At 44.9% G+C, this 16,671-nt stretch overlaps 1 protein-coding gene across 1 annotated transcript in view; it reads right to left on the bottom strand.

Annotated features, from left to right (window-relative positions):
* Positions 1 to 8,430, bottom strand: part of FANCA (Fanconi anemia complementation group A) — a 55,672-nt gene extending 47,242 nt beyond the window's left edge. Inside the window, exons 1-4 of the mRNA XM_018566476.1 lie at positions 8,341 to 8,430; positions 5,098 to 5,210; positions 3,332 to 3,425; positions 1,966 to 2,108 (exon numbers count right to left, since the gene is read on the bottom strand). Of these exons, the coding sequence (XP_018421978.1) occupies positions 1,966 to 2,108; positions 3,332 to 3,425; positions 5,098 to 5,210; positions 8,341 to 8,401 (411 nt within the window). The 5' untranslated portion in view covers positions 8,402 to 8,430. The remainder of the gene's footprint in view (positions 1 to 1,965; positions 2,109 to 3,331; positions 3,426 to 5,097; positions 5,211 to 8,340) is intronic.
* Positions 8,431 to 16,671: the final 8,241 nt, after the last annotated feature.

Raw genomic sequence — 16,671 nt, 5'->3', positions numbered from 1 at the left:
TTTTTGTTGTTGTTCTTTTTTACTACAGTAAGACTGTAAAAGCGCTCTGACTGCTTCATTCTGTTAAACAAATAGCTTCATATGTGACAGTTTACCAGTTAGAAGTGTATTTACAGCCAAACCTTTATTTTTATTTTTGGATTGAGTAGGAAAAGTTTAAAGCCCAAGTTCAGGCACAAATATCTTACCAAAGTGAAGCAAGTTGAACAGTTTGTTTGCTCTAAATCCACAGAAGTTCAACAAGAGCTGGACCGTCACTGTCCTTCCTTCTGGAGGGTGGCTACTTTTGTTCCCCATGGTCCCTGTGTGTGTTGTAAAGTAGTCACCGCTCCAAGCTCACTCCTGTGATGAACTAAAAATCTCATTACAAATTAGTAAACTAAACGTGAGATTGTAGTCCATCACGGGAGGGAGCTTGGAGCGGTATCTACTTTACAACACACAGGGACCATGGGGAACAAAAGTAGCCCCCCTTCAGAAGGAAGGACAGTGTTGGCACCAATTCAGAGATGATTTGAGGATCTACAGCCGAGTGATACACAAATAAGATACATTTTTGATAATAGTTAAGGTACCTGAATGCATTTTTAAGATTTATCTCCCGAGTATAGTGTCACTTTAATTCAGTAAGGTTATTGTGCTGGAGCTGGGTTTAAAGCCAAACTCTGGGGAAAATAAAAACCTACCCTTGCAGCGGGACGCCAGCAGCTGGAGGAGCAAAGGATAATGAAAGTAAAACTCTTTTTTTCCGGGTACCCTTGGCAAAAACAAGCATTTAACCCTCATAGTGCAGGGGGAGCCCCACTGCACGGGTATTTTTTTTACCCCTCGAGTGCTCTAGGCTTTAGTGCTACCAGGATCCCTGTGCTAGGTAGACCCACCCTCTCTCCTTGTCCTGCTGCCAACTGTCACTGAAACAGAAGGTGAATCAAAATCCAACATTTTACACTTTTCGCCAGAACAGGAGAAGAGGATTTCTTCCAATGGGGACACCTGTTGTTCTGACAGCTGTCTAACAAGGGAATTCCCCTCACTTTGGAGATTTCCTTTCACTTCCTACTGCGTCTCTAGGACAGGAAATATAGAGAAAACTCTGCAACAGGACACAGACAGCAAAAAATAAACTGCCAGAGGTTGTAACCTATTCCTCCTAATATACCTAAAACTAAGAAAAAAGGTTTTGGTTATTCATGCTAGGGATGTTTAGATACCAAATACTGTACTCGGTACATGTACAGATACTTTTCCAGCTCCAGGACTAGACTAGAGAAAAATTCAAAAGTTAGGAGGCCGCTGTCATTTGTAAGGAGCATACGGAGCTCCTCTGATTTGTACATTCCTGTTTTAATGTATGGGGTTTTTTGAATAAATATATATTAGGGATGCACCGATACCAGTTCTCCAAATACAAGTACTAATACTTGTCCAAGTCCTCACAGATACAAGTACTGGTACATTTTTGTTTATTGTCATGTGACAGTTTCTCTAAAACAATACAGACTAATGATTTCAGGACAGTGGTGGAGTGCCAGAGCCAGGTCCCAGCTGCAACCGTTGCAACCCTGGTAGTTCTCATGAAAATGCCAAGTATCTGCACTGGTATCTGGACTGGTATCTGAACATCTCTAATTCATACACATTATTAATTATAATTATGCACTATCCTAATATAACATAAACTGCATGCCTAAGAAACTCAGATAGTATTACAATAATAACAAACTATATTGGTAATAGGTAGTGAAATAAAGTAGCTAGAGGCTGTAGGAGTAAAAGTCAGCTCACTAGAAAACATTTTATATCAATCCTAACCGATCAATCCAGAATCAATAGAGAATAAAGTACTAATAAATTGCAGCAACTTATAGCAACCAGTCAGAATGAGGCTTTCAGTAATGGGATTTGATATAAAGAATTTGGAAGATGCTCCATGAATGTTAAATGGTCATGTTCAGTTGTACTCACTCGCTGGTCTTGGCTGAGCCATACTTCCTCCGTGTTGTTTCCTACATTAGGGCAGATCTGCTGGATGTTAGAGACAGCTGCTCTTGCACCAAGTACATCAGCTGGTATGCCCAGATGTAACGCCTGATCTCTTAAGGTGGAACCTGACAATAAAGAAAAGAACACAGGTGTATTATCTGTTTCAGGTGACTTCATAAAGTGGAAATGTGTGTAAACCTTTTTTTTTTCTTGAAGGAAGCATAGGAAAGATGCCTCTAGTAAGGTCTGCTTGTTGACAGCTTACAGCCTAATTACAGGCACTTATCTGTTATTTGGGGAACAGGAAATTGGATACAGAGCAGCATATGAATTGTCTAGAGGAGGTAAAACCCAGCTGATGTCTCGGACATTTTATATCTTTATAGACCTGTACCCCATGTGTCATGACATGTCACCAGGCAATGCCTTAAAATACCTTTTTCTCTCATTGACAATGCTGCTTCCTGCTCCCTCACTGTAGTGCTCCTCAACCCAACTGTACTCATGTGACTTGTGTTATGAAGAAGGGGAGGGGGGCATGTCTCACCAGATCTGTCACTAAGTGCTGATTACTGACAGCACCGGGTCTAAAGGTGGCGATACACTTTACAACCCTCGCAAGACCTTAGTCTTGCGAGGGTTGTAAAGTAATTTAAAAAACGTACGATCTGCCCATCTTGGACAGGCAGATAGTACTTGCGATCATCGCAAGCCCGCCCGCGTGGGGGGTGGGCTTCCGATGACCGCAATGCTGAACGGGCAGTGTGCCCGTGCGCACACCGGCCCGTTCGGCATTTGTCTCCCGAGCATCATTCAAACCAGCCGAAAATCGTACGATTTTCGGCTGGTTTTCTAGCATGCTCCTTAGACAAAAGACATGCGACCGTACAGTAGAAACGGTCGCACGTCTTCATTCGCACTGCACGATTCTCGTACGATCGCGGGATTTCCCACGATTCTCGTACGAGAATCGTGCAGTGTATGGGCACCTTAACTCTGGTTTATATTGGACTGTGCAGTCCTATTCAGACACAAAGCACAACTACTAAAACAGGGCAATGGAGGTTGTTAGTACAATGCCTATCTGACGGCATATCTAGTTCTGTAACTTGGGCTTTGAGAATGTGGTTAGCTATTCAGATGGTAAATATATTTTGCTGCAATTACAGTTTTTTTAAAACAACAATGTTACAAAAAGATGCCATAAGACTCCACTTGTCAAAATAAACAAGATTTATAGCAGATGCCTGAAAAAATGTTTTGGCCAGACTTCTATTTAACATTCCTCTCAGGTTTAGACAGCAAATTATCATTGTGAGTCAAGAGGCCAGCAGTAAACTTTACTTACCAATAAATGATGCTGGAAGTAGGGCAGATTTCGGAGGATGTTTGGAATCTGAGTTTTCACCATCACAAACTTTCTTACAAGGAGGATCCTGTATCTGAAATTAGAAATGAAATTACATTCTGAACACACAAGAATACTATCACTGGGGTCACCTACATGGGGTGTCTACAGAAGGGGGTGTCTACTGATTTTTCTTAGATTTTGGAGAGTTAAACCACCTGAAATATGTCTCTGTCCATAAGATCTGTGCACATAAGTTCCCGGGACTGCACACCACCTGTGCCTATTGTGAGTGGTAGTCTGTGCTCCTGTATGCATCCGTTCTGAATCCGCCAATGCAGCGGTGCCGTCCGTCCGTTTTTTTACTACGGGCGGACGGCAAGAGGTTAAAGAAGAACTGCAGGTGTATAAAAAGTTAAGCCTTGCAGTGGGGCTACCCCCGCACTGCTAAGGTGCCCATACACTGTACGATTATCGTACGAGAATCACGGGGAAATCCCGCGATCGTACGATAATCGCAAAGTGTATGAAAAGCGTGCGACCGTTTCTACTGTACGGTCGCACGTCTTCCGAACAGGCTGGAAAGCCCGGGTTAGTAGCCTGCTTGTTCGACAACTGCAGCACACGCTGCCCGTTCAGCATTGCAGTCATCGGAAGCCCTCCCCTCAGCGGGGCGGGCTTGCGATGATCACAAATACGATCTGCTTGTCCAAGATGGGCAGATCGTACGTTTTTTTTATTACATTACAACCCTCACAAGACAAAAGTCTTGCGAGGGTTGTAAAGTGTATGGCCACCTTAAGGGATAACTGCTCTTTTATCCCTAGGGGCCGGCATTCAGAAGATATACTCACCTGATCCCCAGTCCTGCTCACCTCATCCCCCCCTCCGCTCCGGCTGTGCTATGTCCTGCGGCATCCTCACATCTAATTACGGTGCATGGGGTGACATGATGACGTCAGCAGGGCTTAGACTGCCAGAGCAGGGACGGGTCTAGCAGTCAGACAGGATCGAGGGAGTATATATATATATTTTTTTATTTGAGCCCCTATTGAAATACGAGTAGTTAACCCTTGCAGTGCGGGGAGAGCTCCACTGCAGAGGTTAACATTTTACATTTCCGAAGTTCCCCTTTAAAGAGAACCTGTTGCTTACTTATAAAAATGGAGGTAAAAGCACAGAAGCATGAAGTGCTTTACACGTTTACTTGCAGTGTTTTTCTTTTCTATAAATGATTTGTATTCACTTGCAGTTACTTTAGGATCTGATTACACCTGGCACAGCCCATTCTCTAGCACTCTCCTTGAACATCATAGGCTTCTCCTCTTCTGGGAGTATTTCATTACAGTCTGTGCTGGCCTAGCTCCTTCACCCTTCCCCGGGGGATGCTATAGAGTGTTACTTGAGTGACAGCTCTGGGTGTGCTTGGGCTGCTGAGATCATATTCAATATGGAGGTACCCAGCAGCAGTCTCAGAGTTGTTGTATTTCTAAACAAGGGAGGCGTTTACGTACAGTCAAAAATCATGCATCAAATAAATTCAATGCACATACAACCTTATGGAAAGATTTTTGTTCACATTGTCTGGCGACAGGGTCACTTTAATACCCTTTCACCTACAAAATGACAACTGCAGGTGCTGACTCAGACCACAACACAAGCTCGATGTGGCCAAGCTATAAAGCCGGTGTGTTCCTCCATTCGTACCCGGGAACAATTCTGCTGTTGTGTGTAAATAGCATCCTCAACGCTTCAGCAGCCCTCACCTCCAGCAGAAATTGATTCACATCCTGATGACAGCTCAGCAAATACACAGCCGCCTCCTGGATCCTTTTACTGCTGTGTTCAGCTTTTCTGTCTGGCTTTCTGGTCCTGCTGGCTGCAAATCAATGGCGAGAGTTTATACAGTTATATCAGAGTACACAGACCTTGTATACCACAAAACAATCCAATTTCAGGATTACAGAGATGAGGGGTGCAAATCTATCCCCATCGATCAGGTGGGTTGTACTGGAGAAGTACACAAGAGACATACTTAGGAATTTAAAGAGACCCTGTCACTGTGCCCCTTATATTGTTTCCCCATTGGGGCTCATGCACATGGGCGCCTACAACTGTACAACATAAATCTGGCCATATATGGCTCCACAACACGGGTGCTGCGTACAGCATTCAATAGAGACCACTGGCTGTACACAGGTGTAGGTTGGTATACGCCAGTACTTCCATGCATGCACACAGGTGTACAACTCAGGATACAGCCTGTGTGTGTGCTTGGTCGTATGTTTGCGTGTATGTGCAGGTATACGGAAGTACCAGCGCATACTCGCCTACAGGTATGTACAGTCATTTATTTATATGGAAGGCTGTACACAGCCCCTGTGACTCCCTGGTGGGAAAAAGGCAAGATTTACTTGTATGGGTAGAAACACCCGTGTGCAAGAGCCCTTACTGAGTTAACATGCTTTGTTCTGCACTGTGACTCTGTGTGGAGGCGGCCATCTTGGTAGAGGCAGAGCTTTGCTTCCTCGTGTCAGAGCCTCCAGCAAGGAGACCAGTGAGCAGCACAAAAGTAACCAAACTTCAATCCGAATCTCCTAAGTCTAGCAGTCAGAGGCAGCAGTGCCTGAGATCTTATACAGAAGGTATACAGCTATGACACTATGAGCACAGGAGTTTCTAGACACACTCACATACCAGGAAGTGACTTGCTATTTTTAAGGAGGAGTTTCGGACAAAAGGTAAGTCTTTTAGGGTACTGCTTAGTAGGGATGCACCGACACCAATACTAGTATCGGTACCGATGCTGAGTATTTGGGCGAGTATTTGTACGCGCCCAAATGCTCTGATGCCTAGCCCAATACTTCGGGTATCAGGAAGCTGGGCAGCACGTCATTACACGCTACCCGGTTTCCTGATTGGCCAGGAAGCTGGCTCCATGGCCAATCAGGAAGCCGGGCAGCATGTAATAACACGCTGCCCGGCTTCCTGACTGGTCGGAAGCTGGCCAATCAGCCAGGCGCCGTGTAATGACGCCGCGCCCGTCTTTCTGATTGGTCGGGAAGCCGGCTTCATGCTCCCTCGTTACCTCATGATGAGGGAGCATGGAGCTGACTACACGGACAATCAGGAAGCCAGGCGCCACGTCATTACACAGCACCTGGCTTCCTGATTGGCCAGAAAGCAGACTCCATGCTTTCTCGTCACCTAGTGATGAGAAGCATGGGGACGGCTTCCCTGCTAATCAGGAAGCCGCGTGGCGAGTCTTTACACGCCGCCCGGCTTCCTGGCTAATCAGGGAGCCAGGTGGCAAGTCATTACATGCCACCTGGCTTCCTGAATGGGACTTCCGGCACTCGGTATTGGTGAGTACCGAAAAAGAAAAATATGCCCTGGAATGCTAGTTTCATTCTCCCCCCATCACAAAACGCCATGTATTCCATAAGACCCCTAACGATCACATGCTGGGCAGACTAGAAGTACAGGAGAAGCTATACTAACCGGCAGAAACAACCCCACTGATTTTATGGTACTGTACAGTGATCCGGGCATTTATTATAACTGAAGTAACATTTCTTTACACATCTGGATTTATACAGATCTGCTCGGAGTTCCACTTCAAATGCAAAAAATGGAATTGTAATATATCACGTTATATTAAAAAAAAAAAAATCTGACAGTTTTTGTCGCCCTGTATTTAAATTGTTGATGACTTTCAATAGCAAATACTGTCATAACATGCAACAAGCGTCTATTTATAAATTCAAAAGTTATAATTGTACATTTTATCTTTAATGTCAGTATTTGCAGACTGGGTGCAGCAATGCTGATGTCATTACAAGTTGGCAGCGGTGTTCCAGCTAATGCCAGGGCCAAGAAAGCTCCATGATAAGGAATTACTGCTTATAACTTGCAAACCTAAGCCCTCATTCACACTAGAAACGTCCGGCACGTACAGCTCCGTGCGGTGTGCGCGGCCGTATCTGGCAGCTCTCGGGAAGGACAGGTGCTGTGTGTGATTAGTACGCAGCCCCCGTCCATCTCTATGGGAGTATGCGGCCGTACACCGCCCTACGCTCAGCCCAAGTGCAGGTCCGTACGGGTGCGGGTGTCCCGGCTCGGACACAGACAGGATCGATCCTGTCAGCGTACGAGTACGGACACCCGCACGGACGGCGTACTCCCATAAAGGAGGACGGGAGCTGCGTACTAATCACACGCAGCACCTGTCCTTCCTGGGAGCTGCCTGATACGCCCGTGCACGCACCACGGAGCTGTACATGCTGGCCTGTTCTCGTGTTAATGAGGCCCTAAAGCTTCACTCCCTAGGTCCACTTAAAGTGACACTAAACTCAGGAGTTTAATCTTAAAAATGCATTCAGGTACCTTAACTATTAACAACAATGTATCTTATTTGTGTATCACTCGGCTGTAGATCCTGAATAAGGATGGGTAGTGAAGTGAGGTCAGCGAGAGGAACCAGTGAGCGCTACGGGGTGACCCAGGAGACCAATACTTCCAGATGTGTCAGCTTGTGATGATTTTAAATCATTGGACATAATTATTTCCACTCTCTCTATACAGGGATATCTTGTCTGGGTAACTTTAGTATAGCAACAGTGTCACATGACAGTACCCAAACTCTGAGAGCTACCTGTGTCTTAAAGGGTAACTCCACCCTGACACTAGTATGCAGTCAAGGGTCCCAACTTTTCTCCAACCTGCCTGACCTGCATACATGCTTCCTATCAGTGACACATACAAGTAATAAAGCCTGTGGATCAGCATAACACTTAGTTATCTAGCATTATCAAAAGGAAGCAATGGCAGCTCCTGTAGCCTCTAATAATGATAAATACAGATGTATGTTTATTTCAGCCATGATTATATAGGCAACCCCTGCCGAGAAGTTAACACATGGCATGCTAGTGGATGTAAGACAGCTGGAAACCACAGACTGCTCATAGGTCAAATCTAACACGGAATGATATATAAACTTTAGTATATACCGAGCAGCTCCGCCAGACTCCTCCTCAAACTACCCGGTGTAGAGCCAGGCACGGACGACATCGCTGCCAGATGCAGAGGAGAAGACCACAAATGACTAGAACGTTTCCGCCACACTTAGAACACAGAGAGCGCGCTGCGCTGCTATTGGTGGATCCGCAGCATGGCGGCGCTCCTATTGGTGGACCCTCTCGCCGAACGCTAGAGATAGAAGACTTGTATGGGGCTGAAGGAGCGGCCATTTTGTTGTAGACAAGTAGCTGTTCCCTTTACCAGTCATATGTTGTTCAGTTTCATTTTATACATATATTTTTATATTATGATCATAATCAATTAGCACATTATTCAATATTTATTTTATATTATTATTTTCAGTTTTTAAGTATTTATTTACAAGTCATATTGTTCGAAAAGAAAGGCTGGAAAAAAATGCTTTGTACTAATATATTATATGTATTAAATATATAAAACATGTATTTAATATTAATAGTAAAAAAAGTATTCATTATTAATATTATTGTCATTTATATGATTTTTTTCATTTATATGATTTTCTTCTTTGCGTTCCATAGGTGACCCCTGAGGTCTTCATAAAGAGGACCTATCGCTGTATCTGTGCTGTGTTAGCCGCCTGTGTGATAGTAATAAAGATAAGTCTAAAAAAAGTTTTACAAAAATGAGTCACATATAAAAATCAGTACTCAGTACCAGTACTCTGGTTTTCTCCACACTCCAAGACATGCTGGAAGGTTATGTATGCATGTAAAATAGAGACCTTAGGCTGTAAGCTCCCTGGGGACAGGAGCTAATGTGAATGTGCAGTATGTAAAGTAATGTAAATTGTCGGCACTGTAATAAAAACAAAATAAATAATAAATCTGTCACTAAATGCACTAGAAATCTGGCATGCGGCCATTTAACTCTTTTGTTGCCAGAGCTGTTTTTGCATTTTTTGCACACAAGCATATTAGAGGTGATGGTACACCTTAAGGTGACATTAGTGGTTTATTAGACTCCTAATGTAACCAATGCACTTCAGTGAAGCTGATCAAGCACAGATCATGCTCATTGAGTTTTTTCCCTGGCTTCTGCAGTCAGGGAATGGCAGCCGGAAGTGATGCAGTCACCGTTGCCAGTGGCGTCACAAGGGGGGTGCGGCACAGCACACTATCAGAAGGGGTAACACTAAAATGACTGGCTGTCATTTTGGTGTCAACCTTACTCAAAAATCGGGCACTTTGTCATGGACTGAGCCCACCAACTGCATTAGAGGTGAGAGGACCCGGCGGCATACCTTATCCCTCCGGGTGAACCACCATGATGACCGCCGGCACCCATCCCCATGATGGCTGCCGGACGTTCGCAGGTCTCTCTCTCTCTCTCTGCTTCCCACCAACAAACATGATGCTGGCCCTGAGCCCGCAGTGGAGGCAATGGAGTTTGGGAAGCAAGGTGGAGAAAACTCTCTTTACCGGCCCCTGGAAACTATCTGACAGCTTTTTAGCGGACAAAATCGCTTCCAGTGTAAAGCCAACACTCGGTCTTACACAGATAAACATAGCTGGCAGGAGTCTGTTTAAAGGGGCTCACTGCCAGTGCTGTATGCTTTAAGTCGCTGGCAGCGAAAGAGTTAATAGACGCTGATATTGTGACCAAATTGATAAATATGCCCCAGTGATGCAGAAAGAATAGAAGCCAGAGCCAGCCAGGAAAGTAGCATTTTTAGACCATCCATTCATTCTTTATTCTAATACTCTTTCTATGGAGTCAGTGAGGCCCAATAGGCTGCTATGAGTGTTCACTGTCAATGACCTCAGAAAGCATGCAAAGCATTTATTACAGATGGCAGGTCACGGATGAGGTAGATGTCATTTTTTTTTCTGACAGTTCCTGCTAATTGTTTTATGTGTAAATGTAACGTATTGGGGTGCGGTCTTCTCCACCCCTGGAGGTCAGAGTCAAACAACTTGCTGAAGCTCATTCCTCAGGGGTCATGTTCAAGCTAAAAATATACATTGCGGAGTCCTGCTATGGAAGTACAAAGCCGGGGATTTTCTCTTCAAAGCACTCAGCAGCCTGCGGAGACAGAATCAGTCTGCTGAGAATGAAAAGTTACCTTTTGTTTCCGAGCACTGACTGCTAAACACTCAAGGTCCATTCATGCCACATGCGTTGGGGCTGTGCTGGCCGTTGTTTCCAGATCAGCCCTAAGACAAGGCAATTTGCCTTGCCACGGATGGGCACCGTTGCAGTAGAAACGCGGTGGTGTGTGCTGAAAAAAGTAAGGCATGCCCTACTTTTTTCAGTGCAGCGGGATGCGACGCAGAACAACCACCTCACACCCTGCTGTGCCCGTAAAACGGAATGCAATGTCACTTGTGACATTTCAATAAAGACCTAAAAAAAGAAGAAAAAAAAAGAAGTGCACAGTGCGATGAGCCAGGAGCGGGCATTGTGTTGGGCACCACACAGCAGCCACTCTGCATTTTGCACAGCGGCTCGTATGAATGGACCCTAAAGGACTGTTCACACCAGTGTGTGGGCATTATGCTCCATATACAGCACACATGCTAGCGTGAGTTGGGTCGGGGCAGCAAGGCATCAGACTGCTCTATTTTTTTAGCTCGATTACAAAAAAGAAAAACTTAATTGAACTTTATGCACTGTAGCACATTGCAGCTCCTTGTGGTGTGCTGACGTGCGGTGGCATAGTTACATAGTTAGTCAGGAGACACAAGACACAAGTCTATCGAGTTCAACCTAACGTTGCGTGACCTGCGTTGCATTGCAAAAATGCACACATGCTGATTTTGTATGCGCTGCACATGTACAAGGCGCATACAGAACAGGGTTCCAGCTGTCTCTCCGAGGTTCTTGCAGCCGGCCCCCTGATAATGTGCATGCGCCATGACATGTCATCAAGGGACTAGCTGCAAGAACCAGGAAGAGACAGCCAGCTAGGGTTGCCACCTTTCTTTGCCACTCTCTCTTTGCCGGCATCCATCACCATGATGGCTGCCGGACGTTCGCTGGTCTCTCTCTGGTTCTCACCAACAGCCATGATGCCGACCCTTAGATAGGGTTGCCACCTTTTCTTCAAGTGAAACCCGAACACGCTAGCCACACGCGGACATTTTTTGGGGAGAATGAGTCGTGGCTTATTCATATGTAAATAGTGCCGCCCATTCATACGTAAATATCACAGTTGAGACTATTTTGAGTGGGGGGCCAGTAGCCCTTATCTTAATTTTGGTTGCCCCTGTCTGCCTGACATCTTATGTCCGGGTTTCTGCTGCCATGAAACCCGAACACAGCATTCAAAACCCGGACTGTCTGGGTGAATCCTGGACAGGTGGCAACCCTACAGCCAGCCCCCTCATAATGCACATGTGCAATGGCATGTCATGAATGGACCAATTGCAAGAAACAGTCGGCTCCATGAGAATGCGCTACGGTGCATATGCATATTGTAAAGTTTTCTTCCTGGGATGCATGATGAGAGAAACCCCGAAGATGTAGGAATTAAAGCACTACACTAATTAAAATAGTCCAAGTCTAAGAGCTTGTGGTTCGATACCTTTGTTATTTTAGCTCCCTGGACAAAAGATCACTTAACCCTTGCAGTGTGGGGGTAGCTCCACTTCACCCGTTAAAAAAAATCTTCTTCTCTTCTTTAATAAAGGAATTTAACAAACACACACACAAAAAGTATGAGATTCTGTTACAGTAGGGAAAAAAGTAATACTGTGTAATATATAGGATAAGGGTGTAGGAAAGTCAGGCCTTCTGCTCCTCCAGACAGGGCTGTCCTGTGTGGCAGAGCTGTGTATATCTGAGGCCCGGATAGACAGACATACACATTATTTGGCAAGCATACAGATAGTGTATCTGTGTATCTAGCTGATTGGCTGGAGTTCAGCTGTAATAAAAGTGATCCTTTGGCTTTAGGCCAGCTTCTACTACACTGAACTTCATTATGTTTCAGCTTCCCATTTATATCTACAGTATTTATAAGGATGACTTCATCTAAGTGCTGAATACATCCAGGATTTAAAGGCACAGGTACGGTGATTGTTCTATGCCCCTGGACTCCCCATTACAGGATTGCATCATACAAAGCAAACATCGCCCTGCTGTTATGATCTCATTCACCTGTCAAAGTACAACAATGTGACCCTCGGATTATGACATTGTCATGGCCATTGTAAAATAAATGAGCGACATCCCAAATAACATTGCCACATCCCAAATAACATCATGCTAAGAGATCACTTCTAGGTTCTTCCTCATAACAAACAAAGCCTACATGCATGATGTCTGCCTCTTCCCACTGTAGAATGGCATTTTAATGTGTACCTGTCACTGCAAGCTACATCCTTATATACACTAACTGTGTAATAAACATTAGGAGGAATGTAAGCAAATAAATTACATTTTTCTTAATATGAAATGTCATGGCAAGGGAAAAATGACAACCCCCTAAACCAACCTCCCTTGCAGCCAATCAGCCGCAGTCACTGGTCAGGTATTCTGACAGCTGCGGATGCTGGCTGTCAGAATACAATAACCTAGCGGGTAGGGGGGTAAACAGCCTGGATGGAGGAATCTGTTATAAATTAAAGACGTATAAGGGTACGTCCACACCAGATGTTCATTGCATTGTGGCCGGCTCACTTTTTTTGTGGGGCAGGAGGGGGCGTGGCGGGCCATTGAAGTGAATGGCACAGTAGCCACGCTCGCCGGCCGCAATGCAATCGCATGCGGTGCGCTGCGATGCTTGCAGCATTTTGATCGGACCGCAGGCACAATGTGCCTTGCGATCCCATGCGGGTGATCGCATTGCGAGGCTACAGTTCCATTCACTTTAATGGCCCGCCATGCCCCCTCCTGCCCCACAAAAAAGTGAGCTGGCCACAATGCGATGGAGTGCGTTCCGGCCAGAATCGGACCGGAACACAATGCATCTGGGGTGAATGTACTCTTAGTGTATGGTCATGTCAAGTCTGGATGTTGTGGCAAATGTCTCCACCCCGAATATGAAACACAGAATTAAAGACCAGAACCGTGTATTATACTATCACTTTGTCAGACTGTTACAGAGACTTCCTGCTGCTTTTGTAGCCTTCTTCCTCTCATTCCTATCAGGGTGCTGCAGTTGGCATTGCTGCATGTCATCTCTATAGCTGAGAAACATTGATAGTGAGACTGTGCATCAGCAAGTTAAAGAGGACCTGTCAGTAACTTCACAAGTCTGCATGAATAAATTCCTGACATGTCACAATATACAGCAACAGTTCTCATTTTTAAAATGAAAGTTCCTCCTTGAGCTCCAGTCCAGTGGGTGAGAGGTTTAATTAGTCTGCTGCAGGCAGGAGGAAGCCTTTCCTCAGTCTCCCCTCCCGCAGTAATCAGTGTAACTTTGTAGCAAGTCATAAGGTGAGAAGCTGCAGGAGGGGCTGATCTGTGCCAGATAGTCGTGAACACAGCCAAGAACTACCCAGGCACCTGGACTGACATGACTGTGTCACAGAAGTAGATACTGACCTGGATGATGCCTGAAAAAAAGAAGGCTCTGTACTCCTGGAGAGAAAAGCAGAAAAAGGCATTAACGTGGGCAGTAATGTGATCTCGGTGAGGGGTATTAAATAGCAGAAGTGAGCCTTTTTCTACCCAATGTGGTGCTTCAGGCATAACACAATGCAGCATGTTGTAACAGGAGACCTCCTTGCGGGGAAGCATTTCTAAAACCAAAAATGAAAATGTAATACAATGCAATTGACTCAGTCCGAACCTGAGCTCCTTCCAAAAAGAAAATGCCATGGGCACTTCCACGCAATTCCCTGCCCAGCAGTTGCATGTATCTGTAGCTAATTGTGAGCCCCGCACCATACCAAGCTACATGTTCTCACCATGCGGAGGGTATTTTGCCAGGGGGGGGAGACCCCCTGACAAAGCACCTTGTCCCCATGTTGATGAAGACAAAGGCCTCTTCCCCACAACCCTGGGGGGGCCTCGGCCGGGTGGGCTTATAGGAATTTGGCTGCCCCTGTTCAAAAAAAGGGGCACCCAGATGCCAACCCCCCCCCCTTGTGAATGAGTAAGGGGTAGTTACTCATTCTACTCATTCACCAAATAAACATTTAAATTGTAATCTACATAAACGCATCACGCCGTAAAAAAGTCCTTTATTTAGAAAAACAAAACAAAACACAACAAAGGTTTTGACAATTCTTTTATTTAAAAAGAAGAAACCCCAAAAAGTCCATCGATGTAATCCATATAAAGATCAATCACGTCGCCCAGCGATGTAGATCCACATCAATTACGATGAACGATGCCCACCAACTTGGGACACCGAAATAAAAAAATACCCGACAACCACCGACCTGTCCGATTCCGACAAACTCTAGCCGCAAAATGACAGATCTGACTCGAATGTCAACAAAGGGGGCGGAGCAAGTCATGATGTCATGGGACTTGTTCCGCCTATTTGTTGACATTCGGGAGCAGACCTGTCATAATAATAACGACAACCCAGCTTCCAGTCCCGAATAGTATTCGGGAACAGAGTTGTTATTATTATGACAGGTCTGGTCCCAAATGCCAACAAATGGGCAAGTCCAGTGACCTCACAACTCTCTCCACCCCTTTGTTGACATTCGGGTCAGAGCTGTCATTTTGCGGCGGTGTTTGACAGGATTGGATGGGTCGGCGGGCATTGCGCTTTTTTTTCTTTCAGCGAGTCGCCGGCCATCATCCATCATGATTGAAGTGGGTCTACATCGCAGGATGACGTGATTGACCAATAGATTACATCCATGGACTTTGTGGGGGTTTTTTGTTTTTTTCAAATAAAGGACTTTTTCATGTTGTGTGCTTATTTAAATTTTGACTGTTTATTTGGTGAATGAGCAGGGTAACAACTACCCCTTACTCATTAACGAGGGGGACTAATTAAATTTGTCCGAAACGAATGGCACATATCTAATATACAGTATATACTGTGTATGTCATTTCAATTCTCCGTTACTGCGACTATATAAGGTACCGTGTGTCTCAATAATGTATTATATTCATCTCAGATGATATAAAGAAAAACGTGCATATGTAACGGCTGTGCTCGGAACTCTGTATGTGTTATGCCGCTTTTGTATATTTTTAAAACATGCCCGTTGCCTGTTTTTATGGCACTTCATAAACCTTTGTACTGATATTATCTTCTGTGACATCACTCTGTTAACAGCTCTGAACCCAAATCCATGAACACATTTTTCACATGATTACTTGAATGGAAGTAAAAGTTCACATTAAAGAGAACCTGTCCAGATACAAATAAGGGATCCACACTCTCTGATTTGGTGTTTGTGAACTCTAATTTCATGTAATAGAGGTCTCCCAGTCCTCCCACCCAGCATTCATTTTTCAAGTAGAACTCGGGGATTAGATAAAACTTACCCCATGCACTGCAAGGGTTAAGTGCTCATTTTGTCTAGGGTGCTCATAAAAATCAGATATACTGACCGGATCCTCGTTCCCACGGTGGTCAGCACTCGCCTCTCTCCACCTTCACCCTAGCTGTAGAATGTCCCTCGGTGTCCTTACATCTAATAAAAATCAATGGACCTGCATTAGACGTGATGACATCACTGTTCATTAGACTGCTGGAGCCCAGGGAAGAAGAGGCTGCAGGGACTGGGCTACCAGCCCGGCAGGACTGAGGATCAGGTAAGTAAATCTTTAAGCCCTTTAGACAAAATGAGCACTTAGCCCTTGCATTGTGGTGGGTAGCCCCATTGCAAGGGTAAGTTGTTAAAATTCCTGGAGTTCTTCTTTTAATAAATGATTTCACTATACTTACCTTTTTTTTTTTTTGCAGGGATCTGGTCACGTGACCTCACAGATCCAGTCGGGAACAATGTCCAAAAAGAGGGACACCTGAGGAGAACAAAGGGACGGAGGATTTTAGTTCCAAAGGGACGGAGGGCATTAGTTCACAAGGGACGGAGGGCAAAATGATATCCAAAACCATTAAAACTGAAATGTGGCTATCTCATGCACACATGCCAGTTACTGACTGATCAGTCAGTTCATTATTGTGGCACTGCACTGTACAATCTCACATGTTAATTAGTGTATTACAGAGGATTTCATTAGGTTCTAGACTGCAGATTATACATTTCTCAGTACTTCCTCCTCTATACTCATAAGCATATTGTAACCCAAGTCATTGGGGCCTCAGCTTTGTTCGGCCTTTCAGCATAACAAGCAATGAAAGGGCACCGGGGGATCCTGTTTGCCCACTTTCCTGATCCCCCATTGTCCGGGGTCCTGCG

Source organism: Nanorana parkeri, unplaced genomic scaffold (assembly GCF_000935625.1).
Source record: "Nanorana parkeri isolate BGI_ZX_2015 unplaced genomic scaffold, ASM93562v1 scaffold952, whole genome shotgun sequence".
In the NCBI taxonomy this organism is placed as follows: Eukaryota; Metazoa; Chordata; class Amphibia; order Anura; family Dicroglossidae; genus Nanorana; species Nanorana parkeri.
This window is presented reverse-complemented; position numbering and strand designations above follow the sequence as displayed.